Source organism: Halictus rubicundus, chromosome 5 (genome assembly GCF_050948215.1).
Source record: "Halictus rubicundus isolate RS-2024b chromosome 5, iyHalRubi1_principal, whole genome shotgun sequence".
Taxonomy (NCBI): domain Eukaryota; kingdom Metazoa; phylum Arthropoda; class Insecta; order Hymenoptera; family Halictidae; genus Halictus; species Halictus rubicundus.
In genome coordinates this window covers 6,067,629-6,091,404 of record NC_135153.1, presented here as the reverse complement: position 1 = coordinate 6,091,404, position 23,776 = coordinate 6,067,629, and the positions used below count along the sequence as shown (strand labels likewise).

At 38.8% G+C, this 23,776-nt stretch overlaps 3 protein-coding genes across 9 annotated transcripts in view; 1 reads left to right on the top strand and 2 right to left on the bottom strand.

The window, feature by feature from the left end:
- Window positions 1-18,232, bottom strand: part of Pns (DENN domain containing pinstripe) — a 35,104-nt gene extending 16,872 nt beyond the window's left edge. For 3 of the 5 annotated variants that reach the window (XR_013082264.1, XR_013082265.1, XM_076787710.1), the window contains exon 1: window positions 17,807-18,232. Coding sequence is in view for 3 of the 5 variants with exons in the window: in XM_076787710.1 (XP_076643825.1) it covers window positions 17,807-17,924 (118 nt within the window). In the remaining 2 variants the exon portion in view is untranslated. The remainder of the gene's footprint in view (window positions 1-17,806) is intronic. The other 2 variants (XM_076787711.1, XM_076787712.1) reach the window with 2 other exon arrangements.
- Window positions 14,208-21,783, top strand: LOC143354032 (coiled-coil domain-containing protein 22 homolog). Of its 3 annotated transcripts, XM_076787719.1 has the most exons (9): window positions 18,563-18,766; window positions 18,936-19,048; window positions 19,119-19,290; window positions 19,372-19,672; window positions 19,751-19,995; window positions 20,092-20,508; window positions 20,580-21,020; window positions 21,116-21,286; window positions 21,366-21,783. In XM_076787719.1, exons 3-8 carry the CDS (start codon window positions 19,237-19,239, stop codon window positions 21,233-21,235), a joined length of 1,578 nt encoding a protein of 525 aa, XP_076643834.1. In that variant the 5' UTR covers window positions 18,563-18,766; window positions 18,936-19,048; window positions 19,119-19,236; the 3' UTR covers window positions 21,236-21,286; window positions 21,366-21,783. The 3 variants fall into 3 exon arrangements, with proteins under 3 accessions (XP_076643831.1, XP_076643832.1, XP_076643834.1); XM_076787716.1 differs by lacking the exons at window positions 18,563-18,766; window positions 18,936-19,048 and adding an exon at window positions 14,208-14,589; XM_076787717.1 differs by lacking the exon at window positions 18,936-19,048 and having other exon boundaries at window positions 18,556-18,766.
- Window positions 21,784-21,824: 41 nt separating this feature from the next.
- LOC143354034 (uncharacterized) lies at window positions 21,825-23,661 on the bottom strand. Its single transcript, XM_076787721.1, has 2 exons — window positions 22,354-23,661; window positions 21,825-22,200 (listed from the first exon to the last, which is right to left on the bottom strand). Exons 1-2 carry the CDS (start codon window positions 23,395-23,397, stop codon window positions 21,916-21,918), a joined length of 1,329 nt encoding a protein of 442 aa, XP_076643836.1. The 5' UTR covers window positions 23,398-23,661; the 3' UTR covers window positions 21,825-21,915.
- Window positions 23,662-23,776: the final 115 nt, after the last annotated feature.

Here is a 23,776-nt window from a genome sequence, read left to right as displayed (position 1 = left end):
ACAAAAAATTACGAAAAAAGTGGACGTTCCATCTAACGGCACAGACAACCGTGAATTTTTTCCGAACTTTTCACCGTAAGTTCGATTTTTCAAAAATTGCAGTAACTTGAAATTTTATATCGGAGTTATCGGATGACCGCGATTATATTATTGTGGTAGTTGAGTCTTATTATGGTTATTAGCGTGTATTTTTTTGGATTTTTCGGATTGGGCGAACATGTTTAAAAAAATTGAAAATCCCCGTAAAAATGAATATTTCTTGATTTTTTCTAGATTCTCGTATCTCGTCACCGCGCAAATTGGCCAATCTCTAATCAGGCGAGTCATTCGTGCTCGTGAATTAGCAATATCGCACGCGAGCCAGAAGTTATCAGCCGCGTCGGTGATATTCGCAGCATTGATCGAAGGAACCCAGCGGAAGATTAAGTCCACTCGGTGACTTTAATTGCCACCATCAAGCGTTCCACGGGACTAATCTCCGCTTCGAAATTCCATGAACGAAGTAACGACGATAATCCAATGGGCCATGCAATTTGGCGATCGCCGACAGCCACCGAAATAGTGTCAATTAGCCCTCCAATTCCTTTCTACTCGTCGCGAAATGTTAGCACGTTCGTCCCCTTCGATAAACAAAGTTAATATTATTCTTAGACTTACAGTGAATTCTCGATGTATGTCAACAACACGGGTCTTGCCAGTGACATATATCGTTCAGGAGATACTATGTCTTATACACTTCTCGGCGTCCGAGGTCTCTCAAGCCTCGTGGCCCCTCACGAGGTATACATATTATATGCGACATATTAAGGGGGCCCATAAGTAATCAACTATTTTCAAATCTAAAAGAAACTTTGTAGTAAATTCAAGCTTTTATTCCTTAATTTATTATATAATCTTCATCATTATCAAGGACAGTTTGCCATCTTTCCTGGAAATTTTCAATCCCACTCTTACAGAAATCCAGGGTTCGTGTAGCAAAATATGACTCAAGATGCCTCCTTACATCTTCTACAGAAGTGAATGTTTTATTTCTTAAATAATGCTTCAGAGATCTGAAAAGATGATAGTCAGAGGGAGAAGTATCGTTGAGTACAGGGGGTGCGGTAAAACTTCCCATTGCAATTCTTTGATTTTTTCCTGAGTGAGTTCCGCTGTATGGGGCCGGGCATTGTCAATTTGCAGTATTACACCTTTTCTCTGGACTAAAGATGCCCTCTTTTGCAACAGTTCTGAATACAGCCGTTGTAATTGCTGACAATACAACTCAGCAGTAACTGTTTCTCCAGGTTTCAACAACTCAAAGTGAATTATGCCACGATAGTCCTACTAAATGCACAGTAATACCTTTCTAAGTGATAAGCTAGGTTTAGGGGTTGATATTGCGGTTTAATTTGCAGAAACCCATTGCTTCGAACGCTTTATGTTATCATAAAGAATCCATTTTTCATCTCCGGTAACGATGCTGCTAAGAAATGGATCTCTACGAAATCTGGATAGCAATCAAGTGCAAATTGATCGACGAATATTCTTGTTGGTCTCAGATAATTGATGCGGTACCCATATTCCTTGCCTATATGCCTTTCCCATTTCGTGTAGGTACCTTTGTATAGTTGACCATGTGGACCCAAGGCTTCTCGATAATTCTTGTACACTTAATTTTGGATCAGCTTCCACTAGAGATTTTAGGGTGTCATTATCAAATTCAACTGGTCGTCCACTTCGAGGCCTGTCAGAGAGATCATAATCACCAACAGCAAACCTTCTGAACCAACGTTGACACTTGTTGACCTTCAATACATCTCCATGAACATCGCAAATTTTCTTTGTTGTTGCCGTTGCATTAAATCCCGCATGAAAATGGAAAAGTATGCAATGACGAATATGATCCTCGGAAGGTACGGACGCCGCCATTTTATTACAGGGTTGTAAAAAAATGTTATACTTCTTAGAATATTTTGAACACAGGCTGCTTTACCGAAAACTGTAAAAGAATACGTGTTTCCTCTTCAACGATCGGTACAGAACTAAAGGCAAAACAAATTCTTTGCAAATAATTGATTACTTATGAGCACCCCTAACATATGGAGAAATATTTCCTTGGGCGCATACGTCCAGCGGGCCTCAAAGCTGGGCGAAATCGGGAAGTACGAGTTGAAAAATGAATTTCGAAGGTTGAAGAAAAAGGCGAAGTAGGTTAACAAATCACGTCGAAGAATTTTCCGCGAAATCTCTCGAGGCATCTGCATAATTCTCCCGTCGAGGCGGCTTTTTCCCAAGGAGATGCGTCTTCTGATCGCGTTCTGCTCCCAGCCGAAATATTGCACGTCCGTCTGAACAGTTTTGGCATCGTTCCCTGCCGAAATTACCAAGGGGTTGCTGCATCGGCCATGACAGTTATCGCCGCGGTTGCAACGCCGTAAAAACCTTTATTTCCTTTAGGCTGGATCGACCGTCGGCGATGTTACGTGACGAGCGTCGTCCTCTTCCTCCACTTCTCCATCATTTTTTCACCCCTCCAGGACAACTCACCCCCTGATGGGAGAGTCCTTGCATCCGGCGGCGGTAATAGCAATACAAGAACATTTCTAAATTCCTACACATTTTAGGTATGAATTAAAAAGATCCGCACATTCTTAATTAAGTAGACTGTGCATCTTGGTGAACAACAAAAAAAAAATTAAATTCGTTTAACCCATTTGCATCATTAGCGTGTATATACGCTCAATTTTCCTGGTCACTATCACCGGAGCCGTATTCATACGCTCAACTTTGTTGGTCACTATCGTTATCCGTTAGCTAAAAAATAGAAATTAGTAATTCTGATTTTTTCTTATAATACTGAAATATGAAGTTCTTTTACTTGTAGTCATTTTTATACTTAAATATAATAAAAAAAAAAGTTTGGTGATAAAGGCCTTTTTTTCGTATTTCCTTATGATGCAAATGGGTTAATGATTTTAAGGGATCGAAAATAATGCAAAATTTATAAATTCATGTATTTTTTCTACCCACTTTAGTTACGAATGCAAAAGTCCGCTAGTAACTAATAACTGCAATTTGGCGCGAGCCCCGAAAGTTATGGCAGTTCTGGAGGAATATCGAGGTCGCTGAAGAGGTGCCACATTATTGCTTAGATTGTGGTTAATAAAGTTTCAGCCGACGGAGAAAGCCTCGGACGCGAACTTTCTATGCGCGTTGCACGTTATGCTCGTCTGTCGTCACCGCGCTTAAGCGACCGGAGAAAATTGTATGGTGATTTCTTCGTTAAACGATGGGTGCTACCGGTGTCCTCAAACGGGCATGAAATGTAACACTTAAGTAAGTATCGCTTGTTACATAATCCCAGTCCGCCTCCAGCGAAACAATCTAAATGTTACAACTAAACCGCGTTGTTACAACAAACTCACATTTTCATAGTCGAATAAAATACCTCGATTATCTGAATTATTGTACAAATCAGTCAGGGGTTAATTTCGCACTGTAACTCAACAACTACCCCAACCACAAAGCTGGTTAGAGGGTGAGCACGGGGGTTTATGCTCTATTTCTACCGATCTGCTTGACAAAAAGATACGGAAAGATTTATGAACATTTTTTCCGAATTTTCGACCGCAAACCCGATTTTTTAAAAATCCCAGAAACTTAAAATTTACGATTTTATATCGGTTATCGGATGACCACGCTTATATAATTTTGATAGTTGTGTCCCCTTATGGTTATTAACGTCTATTTTGGGGGGATTGTTCGGATTGGGCAAACATGTTTAAAAAAAAATTGAAAATCCCCGAAAAAATTATTTCTCACAGAAGATTTGGTGCAGCAGTTTGATATAGATTCAGCAGTGAGCTGTGGTCGAAAGCAATGTTCCTAATTTTTTCCAGATTTTTCTATAAGGTGGAAGTGTTGTTTATTTTGCAGAATAGTTTATGGAGAGCCGGTGGACAGTACAGTGGAAATATGTCGTGCGCAGGGCGGATAAACGAGGGATAAAAGGCGCTCGGAGGAGATTAGGCTCGTGGAGGGTAACGAAAAAGAAGCATTAAACGGTAGATAGACCCGTATAGTGCGGAAAGTATTGATTCGGGGACATGTTGCACGCGTGAGACACCGTGTAACGAGTATTTTTCACGAACGCAAAGGGCCACTCACTGTCTGAATGCAATAGGTCCGAGGCATTCGGATCCGCGATGACTCATGCGAACCTTGCGCGTCGTTATCATAGTGACCGGCGAAATCCAACAAACCAACTTTCAGCAACTCGAGGAAAATCTATACTCTTGCCCCGAGAGAAACAACCACCTAATTCCCGTTCGCAAATAATTTCTTTCGTGGATTTATTATACAGTGCGTGATCAAGAAATTATGCATTTATGAAAGAAATGAGTTATAATTTAAAATAATAAAAACATTAGACGAATTTCCAAATACTATTATATTATTTTCAACCCATTAAACATATTAAGAAAATAAATTTGTATTTCAAATCTGTTGCAACTAAATGTTTATTTTGCAAAATAACAATTCTCCCCATTAATCACACAATTAAATAAAATAATTCTCTAACCATTTCAATTTTTTTCCCATTCAGAGTTAGGTTATTGTAAAGCAAGTGCTTCAAAATGTTGTACACGTGCATGGACTATAGTAATGTCTCTGCAGAGATCTTTACTATCATTTAAATTATTGTACCATCCCAGCAGCGTATCACTTCTCGTGGCTCCTATCTCAATAATTGGTCAATCTTTTGCAAATTTTGCACACATATAAAATAATCCTTTCCATCTTAAACAGTACCTATTAATTTTTATTGTAAATGCATAAAAAATCCACAGTCCAGCGATCAAAATGCTACATCCATAAAATTCAAAATTGTAGTAAAAATTGTTTTAAAATCTGTTCTGTCACTTATGATTTGATGAGGGGGGAAGCAAAAATTCGGCAGAGTTTTAACGCGATCAATGCTTTCCAGGGAATTTTCGCCTAACTTTTCGCGGGCGAATGGAACGAGCGCAGTTTTTTCCCGGAATGTCATTAGCGTTCGTGTAAAATCGCGTTAATTGCCGGCGATGGCGCGCCAGCGAAAATTCTCTAATTGTCGCAAAGGCCTGTTTCGCAGCCCCTCTTTCGTCGAAAAAGAAAAAAAAAACGGCTGGCTCGAAAGGGTTGCATTACCGCGCGAGGAGAGTACGTTATTTTTAGAGGCGAAAAGCACCGCGAGCACGAACCGATGATTCGATTCTCGTTCGAGGGCTATTTCACAAGCGGGCGTCTCGATTTCAGGGTCACCCCTTGTCGAACGCCGAGTTTTGTGGATTCATCCCCCCGCCACCCCCCCCCCCCCCCCCGCCACGCCACCCTGCCGCGATCATCGAATTGGGTCATTGAACAGCGATGAATCGAATTAATCTTAAACCTCCGGTTAACCTTTCCAGCGCAAATTCGGCCAATACTGTAGCCATTTTCTCTATTATCCTCCTTTGCGCGGCGACGCCATTTTTAGACGCATCGGCGCCACGTGGCGTCTTTTTCAACTTCGGATTCATTAAAATTGACCGGGCAATTTTTATCATTAGAATCCGTCGAGTCGTGTAAATTTGTTTTGACACTAACCGTATCACGTTTCATATTACTTATTTTTTTTTTTAAAGCAACGCTTTTTCTCTGCGGAAAAATTCAATTACATTCTGCATAAAGTTAGTATTTTATTAAGTATCTAAAAGGCACAGTCTTTGTCCGTGTTCTGAAATGGAATAGAATACACTCAGTTTGTACATAGTATTTTATGAGCCATTCAACAAGCCCCGTTTTTCCTCTGAATCGTAAAATTAAATGGAACATAGTTCATGCATGAAAGAATAAAATTATGAAGTATTTGAAAGGTACTGTTCGCCTCTGTACCGTATAATTAAATTGAGCGTACTACGCATATAAAATTGTTAAGTTCGCGAATAAAATTAAGTATCGGGGCTGTTTTTCTCCGCGTCATATAACTCGATTGAACGTAGGGTGAAGGACCCAATTACTGAGGGGGTACCAACTACTGTACCTGTATTAATTTTTAAAAAAGAGGCATTACATTTTTTTCATTAAAATCAGTTAGTCTGTTATGTATCTCTTTTTTAATATTCATTATGCTTTAGGTATAATTAATATAGGCACGGTAATTGAGTCCCTTATCCTAGTTCGTATTTACAATTGTTATTCGCGCAAGTATTCCTGTATGGATTTGATCTATTATTGATTGGGGTCGATGATATTTAAAATAAGACCACTCAAGGATCCATACCGGCAGTCGCATATTGATAACAACCGTGGCATGACTCAGTGTCTATAACGAGGCACAGACATAACAATATTATACCACGCGTTTTTAAGAATAGACACGCCGATGCTCATTTACTATTCGGAATGTGTTAAAATAGAATCACTATTTCCAACCATAGGGACACGCGTTCTAAACACACGATGCCGGTAGTTACGTACAACTTCGAAAATTTATTAGTCAATTCCATTGCAGTGTCCAAGCACCGAGTAACAAATGGTAAATTTTTAATTTTTTTTTATTACGGCTATTTTTATGGAAAATTCAGTTTCCAATTCAGTGAATTTTTCCGAGCAAAATCGATGATTTTGTCCAACGGCCCAGACGATTTTTAACAAAAATATTTTGAATTTCAACCATTAATATGCGTGCTTAATGTTTTTATCTTTTTGCTATCGTTCTATCGGCGCACTTATTTGAACGCGCTGTAGATACTTATTTCATTATAATATCATTTTGAATTTGCACTTTGTACATAGGTCAAAAACGAAAATGGTATAAGTCCAAAAAGTTGGATAACGAGGTATTAAATAAAGGTTCTATAAATAATATAGGAGGATGTTACGTTTGTTTTATGCACAGCGTCGCCAGATGAGGGGAGGGAGCACGAATCGAGGGGAAAAAGTTACCCTCTCTCTGCCAGTACCGGAGCATGCGCGACAGAGACGGAGCGCGTCACGTGACCAGGCCATGGCGGTAGCGTGGGGGCATAGCGCGAAGGAGGGGAAATTAGAGTGGGGGAACAAGTCTTGATCTGGCGACTCTGCTTTTATGCAAGCCACCGCTAAAATTATATTACAATTATTCTATTCAATGATATTACAATGATTTTTTTTTAGATTTCGTGTTAAACCAAACAGATAAATATTGACTTACACCACTTTTGTATTAAATGGGCTCGAACGATAACTGATCAAGTGCATCAAGCATTAGTGCAATATAGTGCATCTAGTATTTAATTGTTTATGGAAGGTACATTTTCGTGCCCGGCAGATTACTTTTTAAACAAGCTGTATTTTCCTTGGAGCAGACTATACCACGACAGACTAAGTATAGAAACATTTCGTGTATAGCATAAGGCGATCATTGCTCGTGCTGGTCACACGAGCACCGCACGATTTCGTTCTGTAACCACACTTCCGCCCTTTAAGCGGGCATTTAAGTGACGGGGACCCCCTTCGCGCATAAATGACCCCGTGCACGGTGACGTCATCCGTATTCACAAGGAGGCAGAAAGAAACATTGGGGAAAGCAACCTCGAATCATCCCATTTTGTTCTTTTCCCGCAGTGTAGCATTGAATTTATTTCCAAATGACTTTTATTCATATTCGGACACTCTTAAAAAGACAAAAACTTTTGTAATATTGGACCGTACTACTAGGATTTTTTTTTGAGAGGCTAAAACAATTGACATCGTATGAAAATTTCAAATAATCGGAATTGTATCAATTTTACATATTCTGGAAATTTCATCGAACGTCCAGCATTGCATTTCACAAATATTTCTTGACAAATTAATTTTTAATAATTCTACTCTTAACGACCCGCAGTCTACTTAGTAGGTGAAAGAGTAGTATACAAAAATGAGTTTGAGGATTTGAAGAATATGAGAATCACAAATTGTGTAGGTTGATTCAGACAATGAAGCAGAGGAATTCGATTTTGTCCACACCCTCAAAGCGAAAACACCCCGTAAGAAAATCCCCCAACGCCCCCTATTGCGCCTGGATCAGGATCTCGCAGGGATAACGAAGTTTTCCAGCATATTTGTTCGATCAATGTAGACCCAGCGCGCTCTATGCATGGTGGGCCAATTTCCATCCATTATCAAATTACACCGAAAATATTGGACACTAATACCTCGATTACTTACCCCCTATACTATAGGGCCTATAATAACAGCGGGCTGCGAATATATCGTACACTTATGGCGTTCGCATGTGTGCCAAATACAAAGCAGCGATCTATAGCTGGCAGATTTTGTGTAATATATGACGAAAATTATCAGTTGAAAATTAATTAAAATTAAATTAATTAAAATTAGATTAATTAAAATTTATTTTGCACAAAGATCCTTATTCCATCAATCACATCCAATTCTACATGTAACCTACATTTTATTTTAATTCACTCTGGCACAGTAGACATTTAGAAAAGAAAAAACTAATTTCTTCAAAATCCATGTTCTCTGTGATTTTTACGCTTCTGCTTTTGTCTACGCATACACGCTTTTGTTATCGTGTTTGTAGATAAACGAATTCGACCATGCGTGGCGCGATGACCTTCAGATGACCCCGATAGGATGATCCGTTTGAAGAAAGGAAGTTGCATCACCGAGCTCTTTCTTTGTGCTGGAAAAGTGGATCGATTCGAACAGAGAGAAGAAAACTTTCGCTGGTGAATTTCGAAAGCCAAGAAAATCAAAATCGATGCTATCAAACATTACACTAACGCAGGCTCGGCAATGCATAACGACCTGAAGAATCTCAACGTAATTAATCGTGAAGAATAAATCGATGTAAACTTATGATGTTACGTTAAGTCAATTGTTACGGAAATCTGGATAATTTTGAATTTTAGTTTGGTTTCTAATACTGTTAGTTTACGAATATCGCAGGATAAAAATAAGAATAGAAACAATTTCTGAATCTGGATTCAGATTTTGATCGAATTCTTCGATTAGTACTAATTAATATTTACGGTGCATTTAAAGTACATTTTGAATAAAATGATGAGGAACAAAATTGATAAAAGATTCAAAGTGCAAAGGGCGCAGAATGGTCAACGACGAAGACACGAACAATAGCGTGTCGAGCCGCATCGTTCAACGCGAAAGAAAACAGCAGAAAAAGAAAAAGCGCGAACGGCCGAGTAGAAAACGGATACTTTGGTGAACGATCCATGTAAACGAACGATTTTTGGAAAGTTCGCGAGCAGTTTCCATTCGAGATCCCCGGGAGCGGTATTAAAGTGCATCGGGGCCTGTTGCATTTTAATGCATCTCAAATTTCTCACCTGTTATTCCACCTCCTGTTCGAGTTCTGCTCCGACGACGCGCGTAACACCGGAGCAAATCGAATTCTAATTCGCTCAGAAGTCCGAGATGGGCTAATTTGCATAACATTTTATAATTAACTTGTCCGAGAAATTAATAATCTTGTCAGGGAATGCAAGGATCCATTTATTAGGCACCGGAGCGTAATTGAGTTATGAATATTTGATGATCTAACGGCGTCGAAGTACAGTATGATCCATTCATCTCGTGTTTATACACATTTTTAATATTTTTAATTAGATGATCGGTCCGAAATGTTTTCAAAAAGGTTGCCTACTGTACAATAATATTATTGAACGATTGAGATACGTTTTATTAGGTTAGTCCGAAAATTTATGTACGTTCCATCTTAAAATAAATTTTATTTGTATAAATTTGTCCAATATCTTCATAGTTCCATATTTTATCAATTAACCATCAGACGACCGACCATTGTTACAACTATACAGGATGTCCAAAAATTTTCTCGCAATGGGCGATTCCCAAGGTCATTTAGAGTAACTTCTTCCTTTTCGAAAATGTTCTCCGCGGCACAGTTGAGAAGTTATTCGCGGGAAACGCGGGCCAATCAGAGCGCGGCTACAGCGGACCTCCGGCTCGGCGATAGGTCCCGCCGAGCGTAGCGTTGGCATTGGCCGAGCCGGAATCCGTCCGCCGTAGCCGCGCTCTGATTGGCTCGCGTTTTTCCGCAATAACTTCTTAACTATGCCGCGGAAAACATTTCCGCAAAGGAAAAAGTTACTTCGAATCACCTCCGGAACCTCTTTCTCTCAAGAAAGCGTAACATTTTTGGGGACATGTTGCGTCTACAGAATATTAAACTAATACGAATGGAAAATTATACATTGAAGATGCGTACAACATTAATTTTTGATGGATCACCGACTTATCAGTGCACGCTGCGTGCAGCACAAATTAAGAATGATTGATATCTTTTCAACGATTACAAGCTGCGTGTTTCTACAATTAACCATAAATCTCCGCCGGGAATTATGTACATCTTTTGAGTAGTGTTCAACACACAATTTTTCTTACACGCCCAGCGGGGGGTGGGGGGGTCGCTTATACAATTTTTTCGCGAATCGGCAAAAGCGTACTACATTTCCTGCCCGGTTTTCTAATTAGAACGATCTCGAACGAAAGAAATCGGGCCCGATCGAGTCGCCTAAAACTCTTTTTCTTCCCGTTTTTCCTCGGCCGTTATTACCGTTGGAAAGTTTAATTGCATACTCGACGGTAATTATTTCGTTCGTTTCCATGCAGGATAAGGCCGCCGGCAACGAACGAAACAAGAAATGGAAGAGAAAGTACGGAATTATGTGCATCAACGTCGACGATTCTTCTATCGGGTATTTTTTTCCACGTTTTTTTGCTCCGATTTCCGCGGAATCGATACCCCCCCCCCCCCCCCCAGAAATCCAGCCATAAAACCACGATTTCGATATACGCAGGTCAGAGAACGGTGGGTCGTTTCTGTAAAATTGGTGGAATTAATTGAAAAATTGTCATGCCACCGAATACATTGTGCGACGAAAAAAGCACATCTTGCGTTTTTTAAAATTTTGTGGCAAAAATAATTGCAGCTCTAGTTTGCTTTTACCGTTCCCCGACGATTTTCAGATAAATTGTTGGTCGAACGTGTTGCTCCAATAGCGCACAGTTCACTCTATTGATCTGGGCGAATCGTTTTTGCTTCCATCGTTTCGTACTGCGGACACTGTTGATGCAAAAATGGAAAAACGCGAGATCGAGCGAGATTTTATTGACCGCGGACATGGATGCAAAATTGTAACAATTTTCCCAACATTTTCAAATGTAGGAAGCATCTAGAAATGTTTTTCACGGTTTTGTGCAACGTGCAATCAAGAATTTGTTTCTTGCAACAATGTCTAAATGCAAATATTTACGCATGTACAATCTATTTTACGCTGACACAAGACAAAATCGCTATTATTTTCACGACGACCTGGTAAAACGAACTTTAATCGCGCAATAAAATTATTGTACAATGTTTTGAAAAGTATTTCTGACCGAATGTTTTGCAAAGAGTGCAGACAATTTTTATTTTGCATAAAAACCCGCGGTCTAGTTATTTTGCTACGAACTATATGTTTTTCTGGTTGGAAGTATTTTCCACAGGGAAAATCTTTTTACCGGAAAATCACAGACCGCTGCAACACAACTCGCTTTCGAAAGCGCCACACAATAGCAATAACAACGTTGCAGATCGCATAACACGTCACTACCGTTTATCAACCGAGGGCGAGTGATCTGTCCGGAGGTACCGAACCTTGAAACCAAATTACTCAGGCTAGGCGAACTTCGACGAACTCCCGAGCCCCTGGAATCGACCGAGACTCTTCGTGCCAATTTCGAGAAACTTTCGGGAAACAGTGCCGAGGTAGCCTAATCGAGCAGAATTGCCGAAAACACATGGATGCCAGGACTCAATTATGAAAACCTGGTTCGGTATGGTCTCTCCTCGGGTTCAGGGGATCAGCTCTTTTGGCTAGGGAAAAATATTTTTAGTTACTTTAATACTGTAGTAAAATAGCAATAAAAGTTGAAAAAGATCGGTTCGATCCACTAGCTACCATAAATTCCCAAAGGGTACTAGATTGCACTGCTCGAGACACTTTCCTGAAAGATGGACTACAAATAAACCATTATAACTTTTATTGGCGTAGCTCTTTTTACTAGAAAAAAAAAAATATTTTTAGTTACTGTAGTAAAATAGCATTAAAAGTTGAAAAAGATCGGTTCGATCCACTAGCTACCATAAATTCCCAAAGGGTACTAGATTGCACTGCCCGAGACACCTTTCTCGACGATGGGCTACAAATAAGCCAGTATAACTTTTACTGGCGTAGCTCGTTTAATCGAAAAAAGTATTTTTAGTTACTTTAATACTGTAGTAAAACAGCATTAAAATTTGAAAAATATCGGTTCAATCCACTAGTCACAATAAATTCCCGAAAGTTACTACATTGCGCGAATCACCTTTCTTGCTGAGGGGCTGCAAACAAGTCACAAAAATTATTTATATGCATAACGCGTTTTGACTAAAAAAAATATTTTTAGTTACTTCGAGACCGTAATAAAGTAGCCCTGAAATTTGAAAAGGATCGGTTCAATCCACCAGTGACAGTAAATTCCCGAAATGTGTTCGTCCATTTTGGGCAATTTACATCGCGTTCCCCCCTTAATAGCTCAAGTTCGCGCGGGACTCAATCGATCCAGTTGTCCAACTGTACCGACAGATTATATTGACGAATGGGCGAGCCTGAAATTGCGGAAGCTCTTGTGTGGAAAGTGTACGAGCCCGGTGTGCCAGAAGACACGTACGATTGGCGAAGTCCGTCGAGTTCGATCAATTTTAGACGGCCGGCCCGTGCGAAATTGTTCGCGCAAATGGAAATCCGATGAATTTGTCATTTTCTTTTACAGCAGCCCAGAAAAGTGTTCGTACACCCAGCTTCTTCCATATAACTTTCCTAAAAGAAGTAGCTCATTTACCGACGATATATAATGGGTCACCTCGATTAATTATTTTCAATTATAGCCTCGAAATATTGTCATATTTTTTCGACTGACTAAAATTATTGGAGAAGCAAACACATTTTACGGACCTTTGTCAGAACTGTATTATCGACGATGTTTACAACTTTAATCATTAATTTGTTCAAATATATTTTCATACCCTAATGCAATAGCTATTCGTTCAGTGCAATTGCCGAAAAATTGAATACGCAAATTATCTCGATACTCCGGGGCAAAATAGACCCGGCCACCGCCGTGGGAGGGCTAAAATTGTTCAAATTCTAAAGACTCGTTTCATAGGAAATAATAAATTTCTCGATGCACGTATGATAAAAATGGCGGAACATCGAAATAAATTCAACCTTGCCATTCTTACAATGCGGGTCACTTTTTGTGCTCGATTTGACTGAAAACACGAAGGACGTTGAAAACTATGAACGATCCTAATTTTTTCGTCGAAAGCCTCGATGTTCTCTGGTTCACCGTCAAGTTCTAAGAATTTCCCGGACCCACACGGACCAGCTGTAGCCGTCGAAAATGATTTCGTTTCGTTGAATAGATTTCCTTCTCGCAGGATCAAGCGTGTAAGGAGCACGAGCGAAAAGAGAAAAGAAGGAGCACAATGCGGACGGATTGCCCGGTACTGGCTGTCGCAGTTTCCCGCAGTTTTTCTGAAAACTGCGGCCCTCTCCGAATAGACGGGGGCCGCGACAAAGAAACCAGGGAGGATTCTAAAGATACACTTCTTCGTGCCGTGAGAGCAGCTGCAACAGATGCAGCAATGCAACCGTGAAACCTTCCCCTCCCCCGGAAGGAGAGAAGGACGGAAACATAGACACGAAATTAATCGGCAGAACTTTCGGAAACGAAGTTCCCTTACGCTGGGTTACATGGGAACGAGCCCTAATCGAGCGTTTATCCAGCCGATCGATCCATCAATCAATTACCTTTGTGGCAATCCCTGTCGATGGACAAAGCGAATTGATGGGTAGAGAAAGACCATGATTTTTAGAGTATTTTTGTTAAATGTTAGGGAACATTTTTCTTGGTGGAATGCTTTGTTGTATGTCGACATTATAAATCTCGTATTTTCTTCTGGGGATTTTTCTTGTATTATAATGTTACAGCGAACGCGTATGAATTGATAAATCAGGCACGTTTATGGTTAACTATTGAATCAGTTAATCCGATTTAAATACCAATTAGAGCATGGCAGCCGGTTTACAAAACAAATGCTCCGAGTGGGGATACGTAAATGCACTTTGCAGTTTGCCTCCGCCGATAGCATTCAGTTTACGCGACACGGCTAAACATGGAGGGAGAACGAGGTCGAAGGTCGCAATTCAACGAAAGCAGGGAATTATCTCCTTCTTGTTGCCATTGTTCACAATTAGTCTTTGTTCGCTGCGCGGAATGTACGGGGTGTACCGCAAGAATTTATACTGACCGGGGCAGGGGCACAATAATTAATGCAGTACGTAGAATTACTCGGGCCGTGAACGGTCCGCTTAAAAATCCATCGAAAAATTAACTGAACAAACTGTGAAACGAAGAATGTGGAATGTGTGCTACTTTTGCGGATTAAACGAAGAATATTATGTTCCGGAAAAGGAAGCAGGGACTCGTAATGTCACAGGCGCTTGAGCACGCCGCCGGTATCGTTTCCATCGGGTAAGTGTCCTTACACTAGGATGTGCCCGGAGTAACTCAATCCTGAAAACTGGCGATCGTGGCCGATGAAAGTACATACGCTGGTATTGAGTTACGACACACTTGTTTCGCTACAAATTCTACGGTCGTTGAGTACAGCACACGTGCTCGGGAAACTGCGTCAACAGCCGCGCGCAATGAATTATCCGAACCGTTCCCTGGGCATCGATGCGAATTTTGGAAATTTATACCGTTAGTTGCAAAATAATTTGCCGGAACATTTTTACACAATTGCGCGCACACGCTATTCGAAGAGTAACAGTATGTTCGCTTTCTCGAGCAACAAATGCAACTTTTATTAGAGTCCAACGCTACGTCCACACTGAAGCAATATCGAACAACTTTTTCTCGCCCTCTTCTTCTTTTATATAAAATGGTACTTTTGTATGAAATGGTACTTTTACATAAAATGGTACTTTTGTATGAAATAGTACTGTTACATGAAATGGTACTTTTGTATAAAATGGTACTTTTATAAAAAAATGGTACTTTTATATAAAATGGTACTTTTGTATCAAATGGTACTTTTATATAAAATGGTACTTTTGTATGAAATGGTACTTTTATAGGAAATGGTACTTTTACATAAAATTTTAATTTTATAAAAAGTCTGAGAATCTCCACGGTTTATGTATTCCAATAAGTTACTATAAATCCAGTTATTAATGAACTCCTATTATCCGAACGATCCAGTTAACATTTCAAACAAACGAAGTCCCGCTTTAGTTTATTTACAGAGAGATCACTTGCTGGTTCTGGCAGTTGCCAGAAAATGAAAGACTTTCGATGCAAGGATAAACGATACGTGACGGAAAGCCAAGATGGCGGCGCAACGTTAATTCGAAACAAGTGTCGCAGGAAGCTCGCGAATATTACATAAACAAGCGGTAGGAGTTTTCCCACTACTAGTGGCCGTTTAACCAAACGAGCATAACCATCAGGCGACACGTGTATCTTTTTGCCCGCGGAATTTTCCCAGGAGCACAGCCGGCGAAGACAGTAAAACGATCCATCCGAGCTCCGTTCCCGGAAAAATGGACCGAACGGGAGAAGAACAGGGCTTCTTTGGGAAGACATCCTGCGCCCCCATTGTTCAAACTTTTCGAGTAGGTTCACAGTTTTACAAGCAACCATATTTTACTACGGCAACCATCGCCCACCCACCAATCGAATATTCATTAAAATATTAATGACACTGTAATATGGCAAGTGACCCCATTACAGCACTTACCGTGAGTCGCATAAGCATTGCTACATTCTTTGAAAGTGGACCGAACGAGTTTGATTTTCTTCTGAAAGTTAGAAGGATTAGTAGACTGCGGATATTTATGCAAAATAAAAATTGACTGTGTTAATTGCATGATACAGGAGTTGTCTGTATTTATCTGTTGTTCGCTGAATTCTTAACACAATAAAAATGTGTGTAAGGGACCCGTACGCGACAAGTGTTGCCAACCACAAAATAATCGAATGTATGTCACAGAGTGAAAAAGGTGACTGTCTGCATACAATAGCAAACTGATCGATCGTTATTGTATTGCGTGCTATTAGTCATTTCCGATAAAAAGATTGCGCACAATATATTTACCGAGATTCAATACCACACAAACAAACGTTGCTGCGAATATGTTTATCTACACAATTGAAAAGTAACTTTGCCAATGAATGACACCATTTATATAAAAATCTGTGTGTGGGGGGGGGGGGGGGGGGATAAGACAAATAATATATATACTGAATTTCCAAGCGATCAATGTGTCATCTTATGATAACTCTAAATTTATTAACAATTTGTGCTTGTTGTTAGATTATGACCTTTTCTAATTTTGTTCCTAAAAAAAAAAAAAAAAAAATTAAAACTAGTGAATTTTTCCACAAATTTTTTAAATATTTCTCGGTCGAATAATACAATTAAGGCGTATCAAAATAGATAAGATTAAAAATTACGTGACATTCCTACTATCATTCATAAAATATCATCACTCCACATCTGAGTATTTTAAGAGTACCACATACATATCACAAACAATAAATAGAGTAAGGACCCAATTACTGTGGGGCTACCAATTACTGTGCCTACATTAATTATACTTATTTTTAAAGCATAATGAATATTAAAAATTGGTACCCTGACAGTAATTGGGTCCCTTACCCAATTACGTGAAATAGTCGGATAACGCCGTGTTAGATCGGACAACATCCGCGCCCGCAGCATTTTGTTGTGATGTTGGTACTTAGTAAAAGGGGATTAAAAATAAGCGAATGACTATATCGATTGAACTGACATTAAAAAAAAACTATGCAATTAAAAATACGCACACTAATCAACCAATCAGTTACCAACCGATCCCCCTCTGGTAAACGAAAACATTGTGTTATTGCTTGTTGACAGTAAGTAATTAACGTATGAAAACGCACGGGCGAGTCGAGCTTCCAGCCCGATGCATTGGCGTAAGCAGTTCTGTGTTACAAACGTGGGACGCGCAGATGTTCGATATTCAATATTATTATCCCGCGTATCAGGAAGAGGCTGACGATGAGGCGTGCGGACGAGGCTGTCAACGAGTTTGTCAATCGAACCGTATTTTCTAGCAGCACTGTCATCGATTACAATTCACGTGTTCATCGCGTGTAAATTAAACGAAAATCACGTCCCACGAGCGACAAAAGGGACACGGAGTGGACTCCCGTACAACGCGGTCGAAAAAAAAACTGTTTTAACAGGCCCGTATACATGTGTCCTAAGTGGCAGGAAAAATACACGGTGAGTGCGTGTCGTTTAAAAACACCGTGCACTCGCTACAGCAAAAGATGCATGTACGCAGCATTTTTAATACGATTTTTTTGGTCGCGTTGTACGGGAGTGTACTCGACGTCGAATAAAACGTGCGCTCTTCAGAAGAGTCCCTAAAATCCGCTGACAAACGCGACATCACATTTAATCGATGTAAACACCGATCGGGTCACATAGAACAGTTATCAGCGCGTCGTTGCGAGGCATAGGCGATTCCGAAAATTGCAACATCACCACCACTACGCTGTCTACAAAAAAGATTGTCGAACGCTCGTGGTATACATAGATTGAACTCGTTCGAAGGTTGAACACTCGGGGCCGAGATTCATCCTGGCAATACGGGACATAGAGAATGGATATTGGAAATATTCGGAATAGACTCACCGAAATATTTGTCTGGCTCCAGGCCTGAATCTTTGTCCAGTCCGCATATGACAAAATAATCCGCGAACCTCTGTGGATGTTGCTCGGGTCCGCGCATTATTCCCAGGCTCCCGTTCATCTTTCACGAAAGCGAATCGGATCTGGCTCACCCGCACGGTACACGAAACACCCTCACGAAAACGATTTCCACATCGTGAACCTCCACGAAACTGTCATTTCACGGGAGAGCGAAACAACAGCTGATGTTGACGCGTACCGAACGCAACGCACGACTCTGCGGAGTGCGGGCCTCTCGCCGCGAATAATTGATCTTTACTTTATACCGTGAACTTGGCCGCGAGGCGATGCGCGCGAGCCGTCGGCGCCGCCGGCGCGAAAATTCAAACTCGGCGCCGCTACCCTTTCACACCTCCTCGGCGTAATTGATCAAATACCCTTTGAAATAGATTACGTTCTTCTAGATTAAACAATTTGAATTTTTTGTGAAGTTAGAAGGATCAATATATCAGTCAATCAATATATCATTTATAAATCAAGTATAAACAATTCTTTAGAAAAATTGCTTTGATCAGAATCACGAAGAGAATAATAAAAGTCCTTTTTTAAATGAGTCTATAATACGAATTTAAAGAATACGTTTTATCCGTGAAAGAATTTTTACTAATGAATATCGATATATATTTGGGGCCATATTTGCTAAAAATTATTGCACAAAGTCGATTCACGATGAAACACAGTGTAAGACATTGGCAATACTGGGAGGGTCTGTCTGTTACGCCATCTGCATAATTGCATAGTGCACAAATATTTGTTCACTCATGGACAGGTTAGGCTACTGTGACTTGACACGAATTTGTTAAAATACGATCACGCTGTAGGAGATTTTAGTATTTTCACATTTTTACGGATGATGGAGGAGGTTGACAATATAATTATTCATTCGTTGCGTCAAATACACTGGTGAGTAGCGTTCTACATATTTTCAAGACAGTGGTTCATCTTGTTTGACACTCGATGTCGGCCTCGTTTTGTTACGGTCAAAAGTGGGCGGTAATGTTTATTTGAGCAGAACGTGATAGCTTTGATTAGCGTTTTCTTGTTTTGTCTTCGAAATCTCTATACTTTATAGAAAGAACCAGAAACAGTAGAATGCTGCTAAATTCGTCTATATTTTACCGGCTAACTTTGATAATGTTTACGAAAGAATAACAATTAATAACCGACGACTAAATTTTAGAAAATGTATGTATTACATTTGTGTACTTCCAATAACTTTTAGTATCCTAATAATTAAAATAAAATTATATTTCAGTAACATAGAAGACAGTATAACAAACCTGGGTGGTTTCACTACAGAGTTAGTGATAGAAGCGACAGTAAGATGCATAGATATAATAAGGCCAGGTCTTGGAGTGTCCACAGTTTTACCTATGAATATGGCAGCCCGTTTTCGATTGGGTGCCACACTTGCTCAAGCGTGTTCAGTAAGATTTGAAAGAATAATAATCAATATTACTCGAGCAACAATATTTTTAGTTTTCATTAATATCAGTTCATGAATTCAGGACTTAGGATACAAAGGTGATATTGGTTACCAGACGTTTCTATATAGTTCAGAAGCTGATCTGCGAAGAGTTTTTATGTTTCTCATTGATAAATTACCAAAAGAACATGATAAGACTATAAACGAACCGATTAGCAATGTTGCATTATTAGAGAAGTCTATTGCGGCAGCAATATCACAAGGCCTTTCAGCTCCATGGTTGCCACATTATTGTCACACAAAGGGATTTAGAAATAAAGGCAGAGCAAGTGTCCCTTATGTATCTGTAAATTTAGAGGTACCAACAACAAACAGTGATGAAGGTAACAAGTAATGTTCACGTGATTTAATGCTACAATTTGAATGCTTGACCAACATAGATAAAAATTTCAATGTCGCAGAGTATCAAGACTATTGCATACACTATCTGCAACCTGTGCCTAAGCAAGTGCAAAATCAACAATCCTTTTTACCTTCTTTGATATCCTACAACGCAAGAGCACATCTTACTCAACCCACGGATATTCTTGATCGAATAAATTGGTTAAATAAAGTACACGCTGAAAAAGTTACAGATGCTAGTGCACCAAGCGAAGTTACTGTTCTCAGTAGGATTTCGATGAAGGATACGCCACAAATGGCTAAAGTAAGCTTTTTTTAAATAATATCGATAACTGTAAGCACGCATTACTTTCAAGTACAATATCTTACTTCACCATTCAGATTTTTATTTTATCTCTAGCAATCTCAAGCAAAGGAGGTGAGCAGTTCAAAACCTACATTATCAAAACCAGAAACTGCAAGCAAAGTGAAAAAACAGGAGTTAGAAGTCGAGAAAATCAAAGTAGAGTGCGAAAGTCTTAGAAGCAATGTGGAAGAGTTGCAAGATGAAATTAAAAAATTGAATACTAGCTTAACACAAGTAACAATCAATCATCAGAACGAGGAGAAAGAGTTAACGATAAACGAGGAACAGAAAAAGATCAAAGTTCGAATTTACGATCTGCTGCAAGACAGTGACGAGAATATTAAAAAATTGGAAGCGACGATCGAAGCCACTACAAACAAATTACTTAGTCTAGGCAATCAATGGGAAAAGCACAGAGTACCGTTGATTCAAAAGTATAGACAAGAAAGAGAGAAACACTCGACGAAAGCTGTAAGTATTATCTGAATAGCCAAGCGTGAAAATTGAATTCTATACCTAAAATTCAAATTCTGTACATACAGAGTGCAAGCCAAAAAAAACTTGACGAAATTAAATTGTTGAAAGAGAAGGAAAGAGAACTTCGGGAAGAATGCTGCAACAAAGATCAACAATACTCACAATTGGTCGCTGAAGTTCAAAAACTTCAGAAAGAAGTGAATAGATCTGCGTATACTCAACGAATTTTAGAAATAATTAATAACGTTAGGAAACAGAAGGACGACATCAACAAAGTTCTAGCTGACACTCGGGAGATCCAGAAAGAGATTAACACGCTTACGGGCAGAGTAGAGAGATCGTTCACGGTTGTCGATGAATTAATATTTCGAGATGCAAGAACAAACGAAGCATCGAGGAAAGCTTACAAATTGTTGGCCACGCTTCATTCTGATTGCAGTGAACTTGTAAATTTAGTCGAAGAAACGGGCGCCACTGTACGAGAAATTAGAGACTTAGAAGAACAGGTAAATAATAACTCGTTGCATATGTGTATATTAAACATTAAAAATCTAAAATATTCGCACATATCGTTCCAAATAAAATACATTATTTTTCGTAGATTGATTCTGAATCTACGAAAAATGTTGGAGCAAACTTGGAGAGAATAACTGCTGATCTGAAACAAATGAAACAAGAAACAGCAGCATTAACTGTACAATTGCAAAGTAAATCATCGTGATTGTTATATAATTTATGGTACTATAGTACATGTCGTGATGATTACGATCGGGTAAGGATACGACGAATTTAAAAAAGAAATCAACAAACTTTCATAAAAAATCTATGAAGTCATATAATTATGTTTTCAGAACATTCCTTGCAAACAAATGCAATTTGGGAAACGAAGACCAAATTTTCTAGTACTGTAAAGTCTCTGGAATACACTAGCTGCCTATAATGCAGTCTTTTCAAGTCTGTTGAGACTTAATTGCTGAATGTGTACCTTGGTCTGAAGTTATGTAATTTTAAATGTGCTTAAAATTGGGCCAAGTATATGAACATACACTGATTCGATACTAACGCTCAAAGGGAACGTTATTTGTTACAGAGCCTAATAATTTTTTAGCATAAAATTTAATTATACAATTATCTTTCATATTCCTAAGGTTAAGCGGCTTTGAGAGAAGAAACCCTCCTATAAACTTATGTAAAACACATTTAACAAAGGAAAAGAACTGTTCTAAGTGAATATGTACAAAGTACGGAAGATAAATAATATGTAATATATTTTTATTGTCTCTTACCACGTTTATCCTTTCAAAAACAAATTTTGTTTAAACGCGATTTATTAAATAATGTTTTAACTACAAACTATTATCCATCAATTATAGTAACATCTGACTCTTAATTGATTTAGTTTCAAAGTGTGGGTGGTCTGTACACTTCTTCTTCCTTCAATTTTCTTAGTTTACGTTCAGTTTTGTGTTTACGAAGAAGAGCTTCCATTTCCTTTATTTCCTGTGTTTCCAAACTATCTATTTTCAAGTCAATCTTATCTTCTTCATTAAAGAATGTCAATACCCTTTCCTGTTCAAGCAAAGATTTCTTTATTTTCTGTACATTTTCTAGTCTATCGCTTCGTTTCTTTGATTCTATTTGTTTCTCCAACATTAGTTTCCTTTTCTCTCCCCAATCAATGTATGTCTGTAACATCAAAAAGTAAACACTAATTTATTGGTTTATATTAGAGGTGTGCGAGAACCGGGATCTCGAGAATATTCTTATTCGACTAAAATGATAATTGCAAGAAGGATTTTCGGCAACGTTATCCCAACATTTTCAAGTTGGTATACATACCTTTAATTGTTCAGCTATATCTACATCCGCCTGTTTATCAACAGCAGATTTCACATCATTTTCTATTGCTTCAATTAAACTGTTTTTACAAAGTTTCTGAGCTTTCAATCTGTCCACTTGTGACATTACATTCTTTATTTCTTCCTCAGCTATGCTTTTATTATCCTTTTCTATCAAATCGAAAACTTCTTCATATACAATATCATCTTTGACATCTTCCAGCCACTGTTCTATTATATTTGATATTTCTTCATACTTTTTGTATAATATTAAGCCCCTTAACTGACATGTTCTTCCTAATGTATTATTCATAAGTTTACCATAAAAAGCTAAAGTTTTTCCAACCAGATCACGTGGATCTGTAAGATCAAAATGATCATCAAAGTAATCATTTCTAATGAAACGTACACGTATTTTAATCTCTTCACCAGTATCTTCCGGTGGCTGTGGTTTTACCCAGTCGTCTGGTTTTTCTAAATATTTATGACAAGAATAAACGGATAATGCATTAGTTATAGGGTTGGTATCGTCTTCTTGTAACATAGGCAGCACTGCAATTTTTGCAGCACTAGCATAATCTTTCCTCTTTATATACGTATCCATAAGAATATTATAACATATGTAATCAGGGAAAATTCCGTAATTAAGTCTGTCATGCAAGACAGTCATAAGCTCTTCCGTAAAATCATTATCCAGTAAATATCTAATGATAGCGTGGTGCGTCGAGTCCAATGTATTTGATGTTTCTTCAGATAACCTCAAATTGTAAACTGTGGTCAATACTTCTTCCAACTGATACTGATCCCGTACTGAATTTGCTAATATATCAACGTCGATCGCACTGACTTTACCAGTGGTAGTCTGTTTGTGATCTATCTCTATGAAAAAATCATTGGGTTTAATCTTCTGCAATAATGGAGTCTGAAGCCGTGCTTGCCATGCTTCCGTACACCGGTATGCTTCAGACAAAAATGATCTTTTTGACACCACCGTCTCTTGAAACACACGGTAACTCTTCCTTCCGTATTTTAGGGATCTCAACATTTTTACCGTATATTCAGTGACACATAACTTTTGAAAATAACCTTTGCGGATGGAAGTGCCGTTTTATTTCTACTAGGTTAACACCGACGTGTATTTAAAATACACTCTCTGTGTGTTTAATATTACAGTACAATATCAGCTTATTGTAGTTTTTACTGAAATCACAAAATATTATGTATATTTTTCAACAATTCATCAATAAAGTGATGATATGTTCAACAGTGTACAAATTATAAACACAATTGTTATGCACCCCACTCCAGTCTTTCCTGATGTACATAACATTCAGTGTTCCCACCTAAATACACAATAATGTAAAAAAAAATACTAATAGCGCTATAATTCCTCTAGTATTCTATAATAACGCTCAGATTTATAA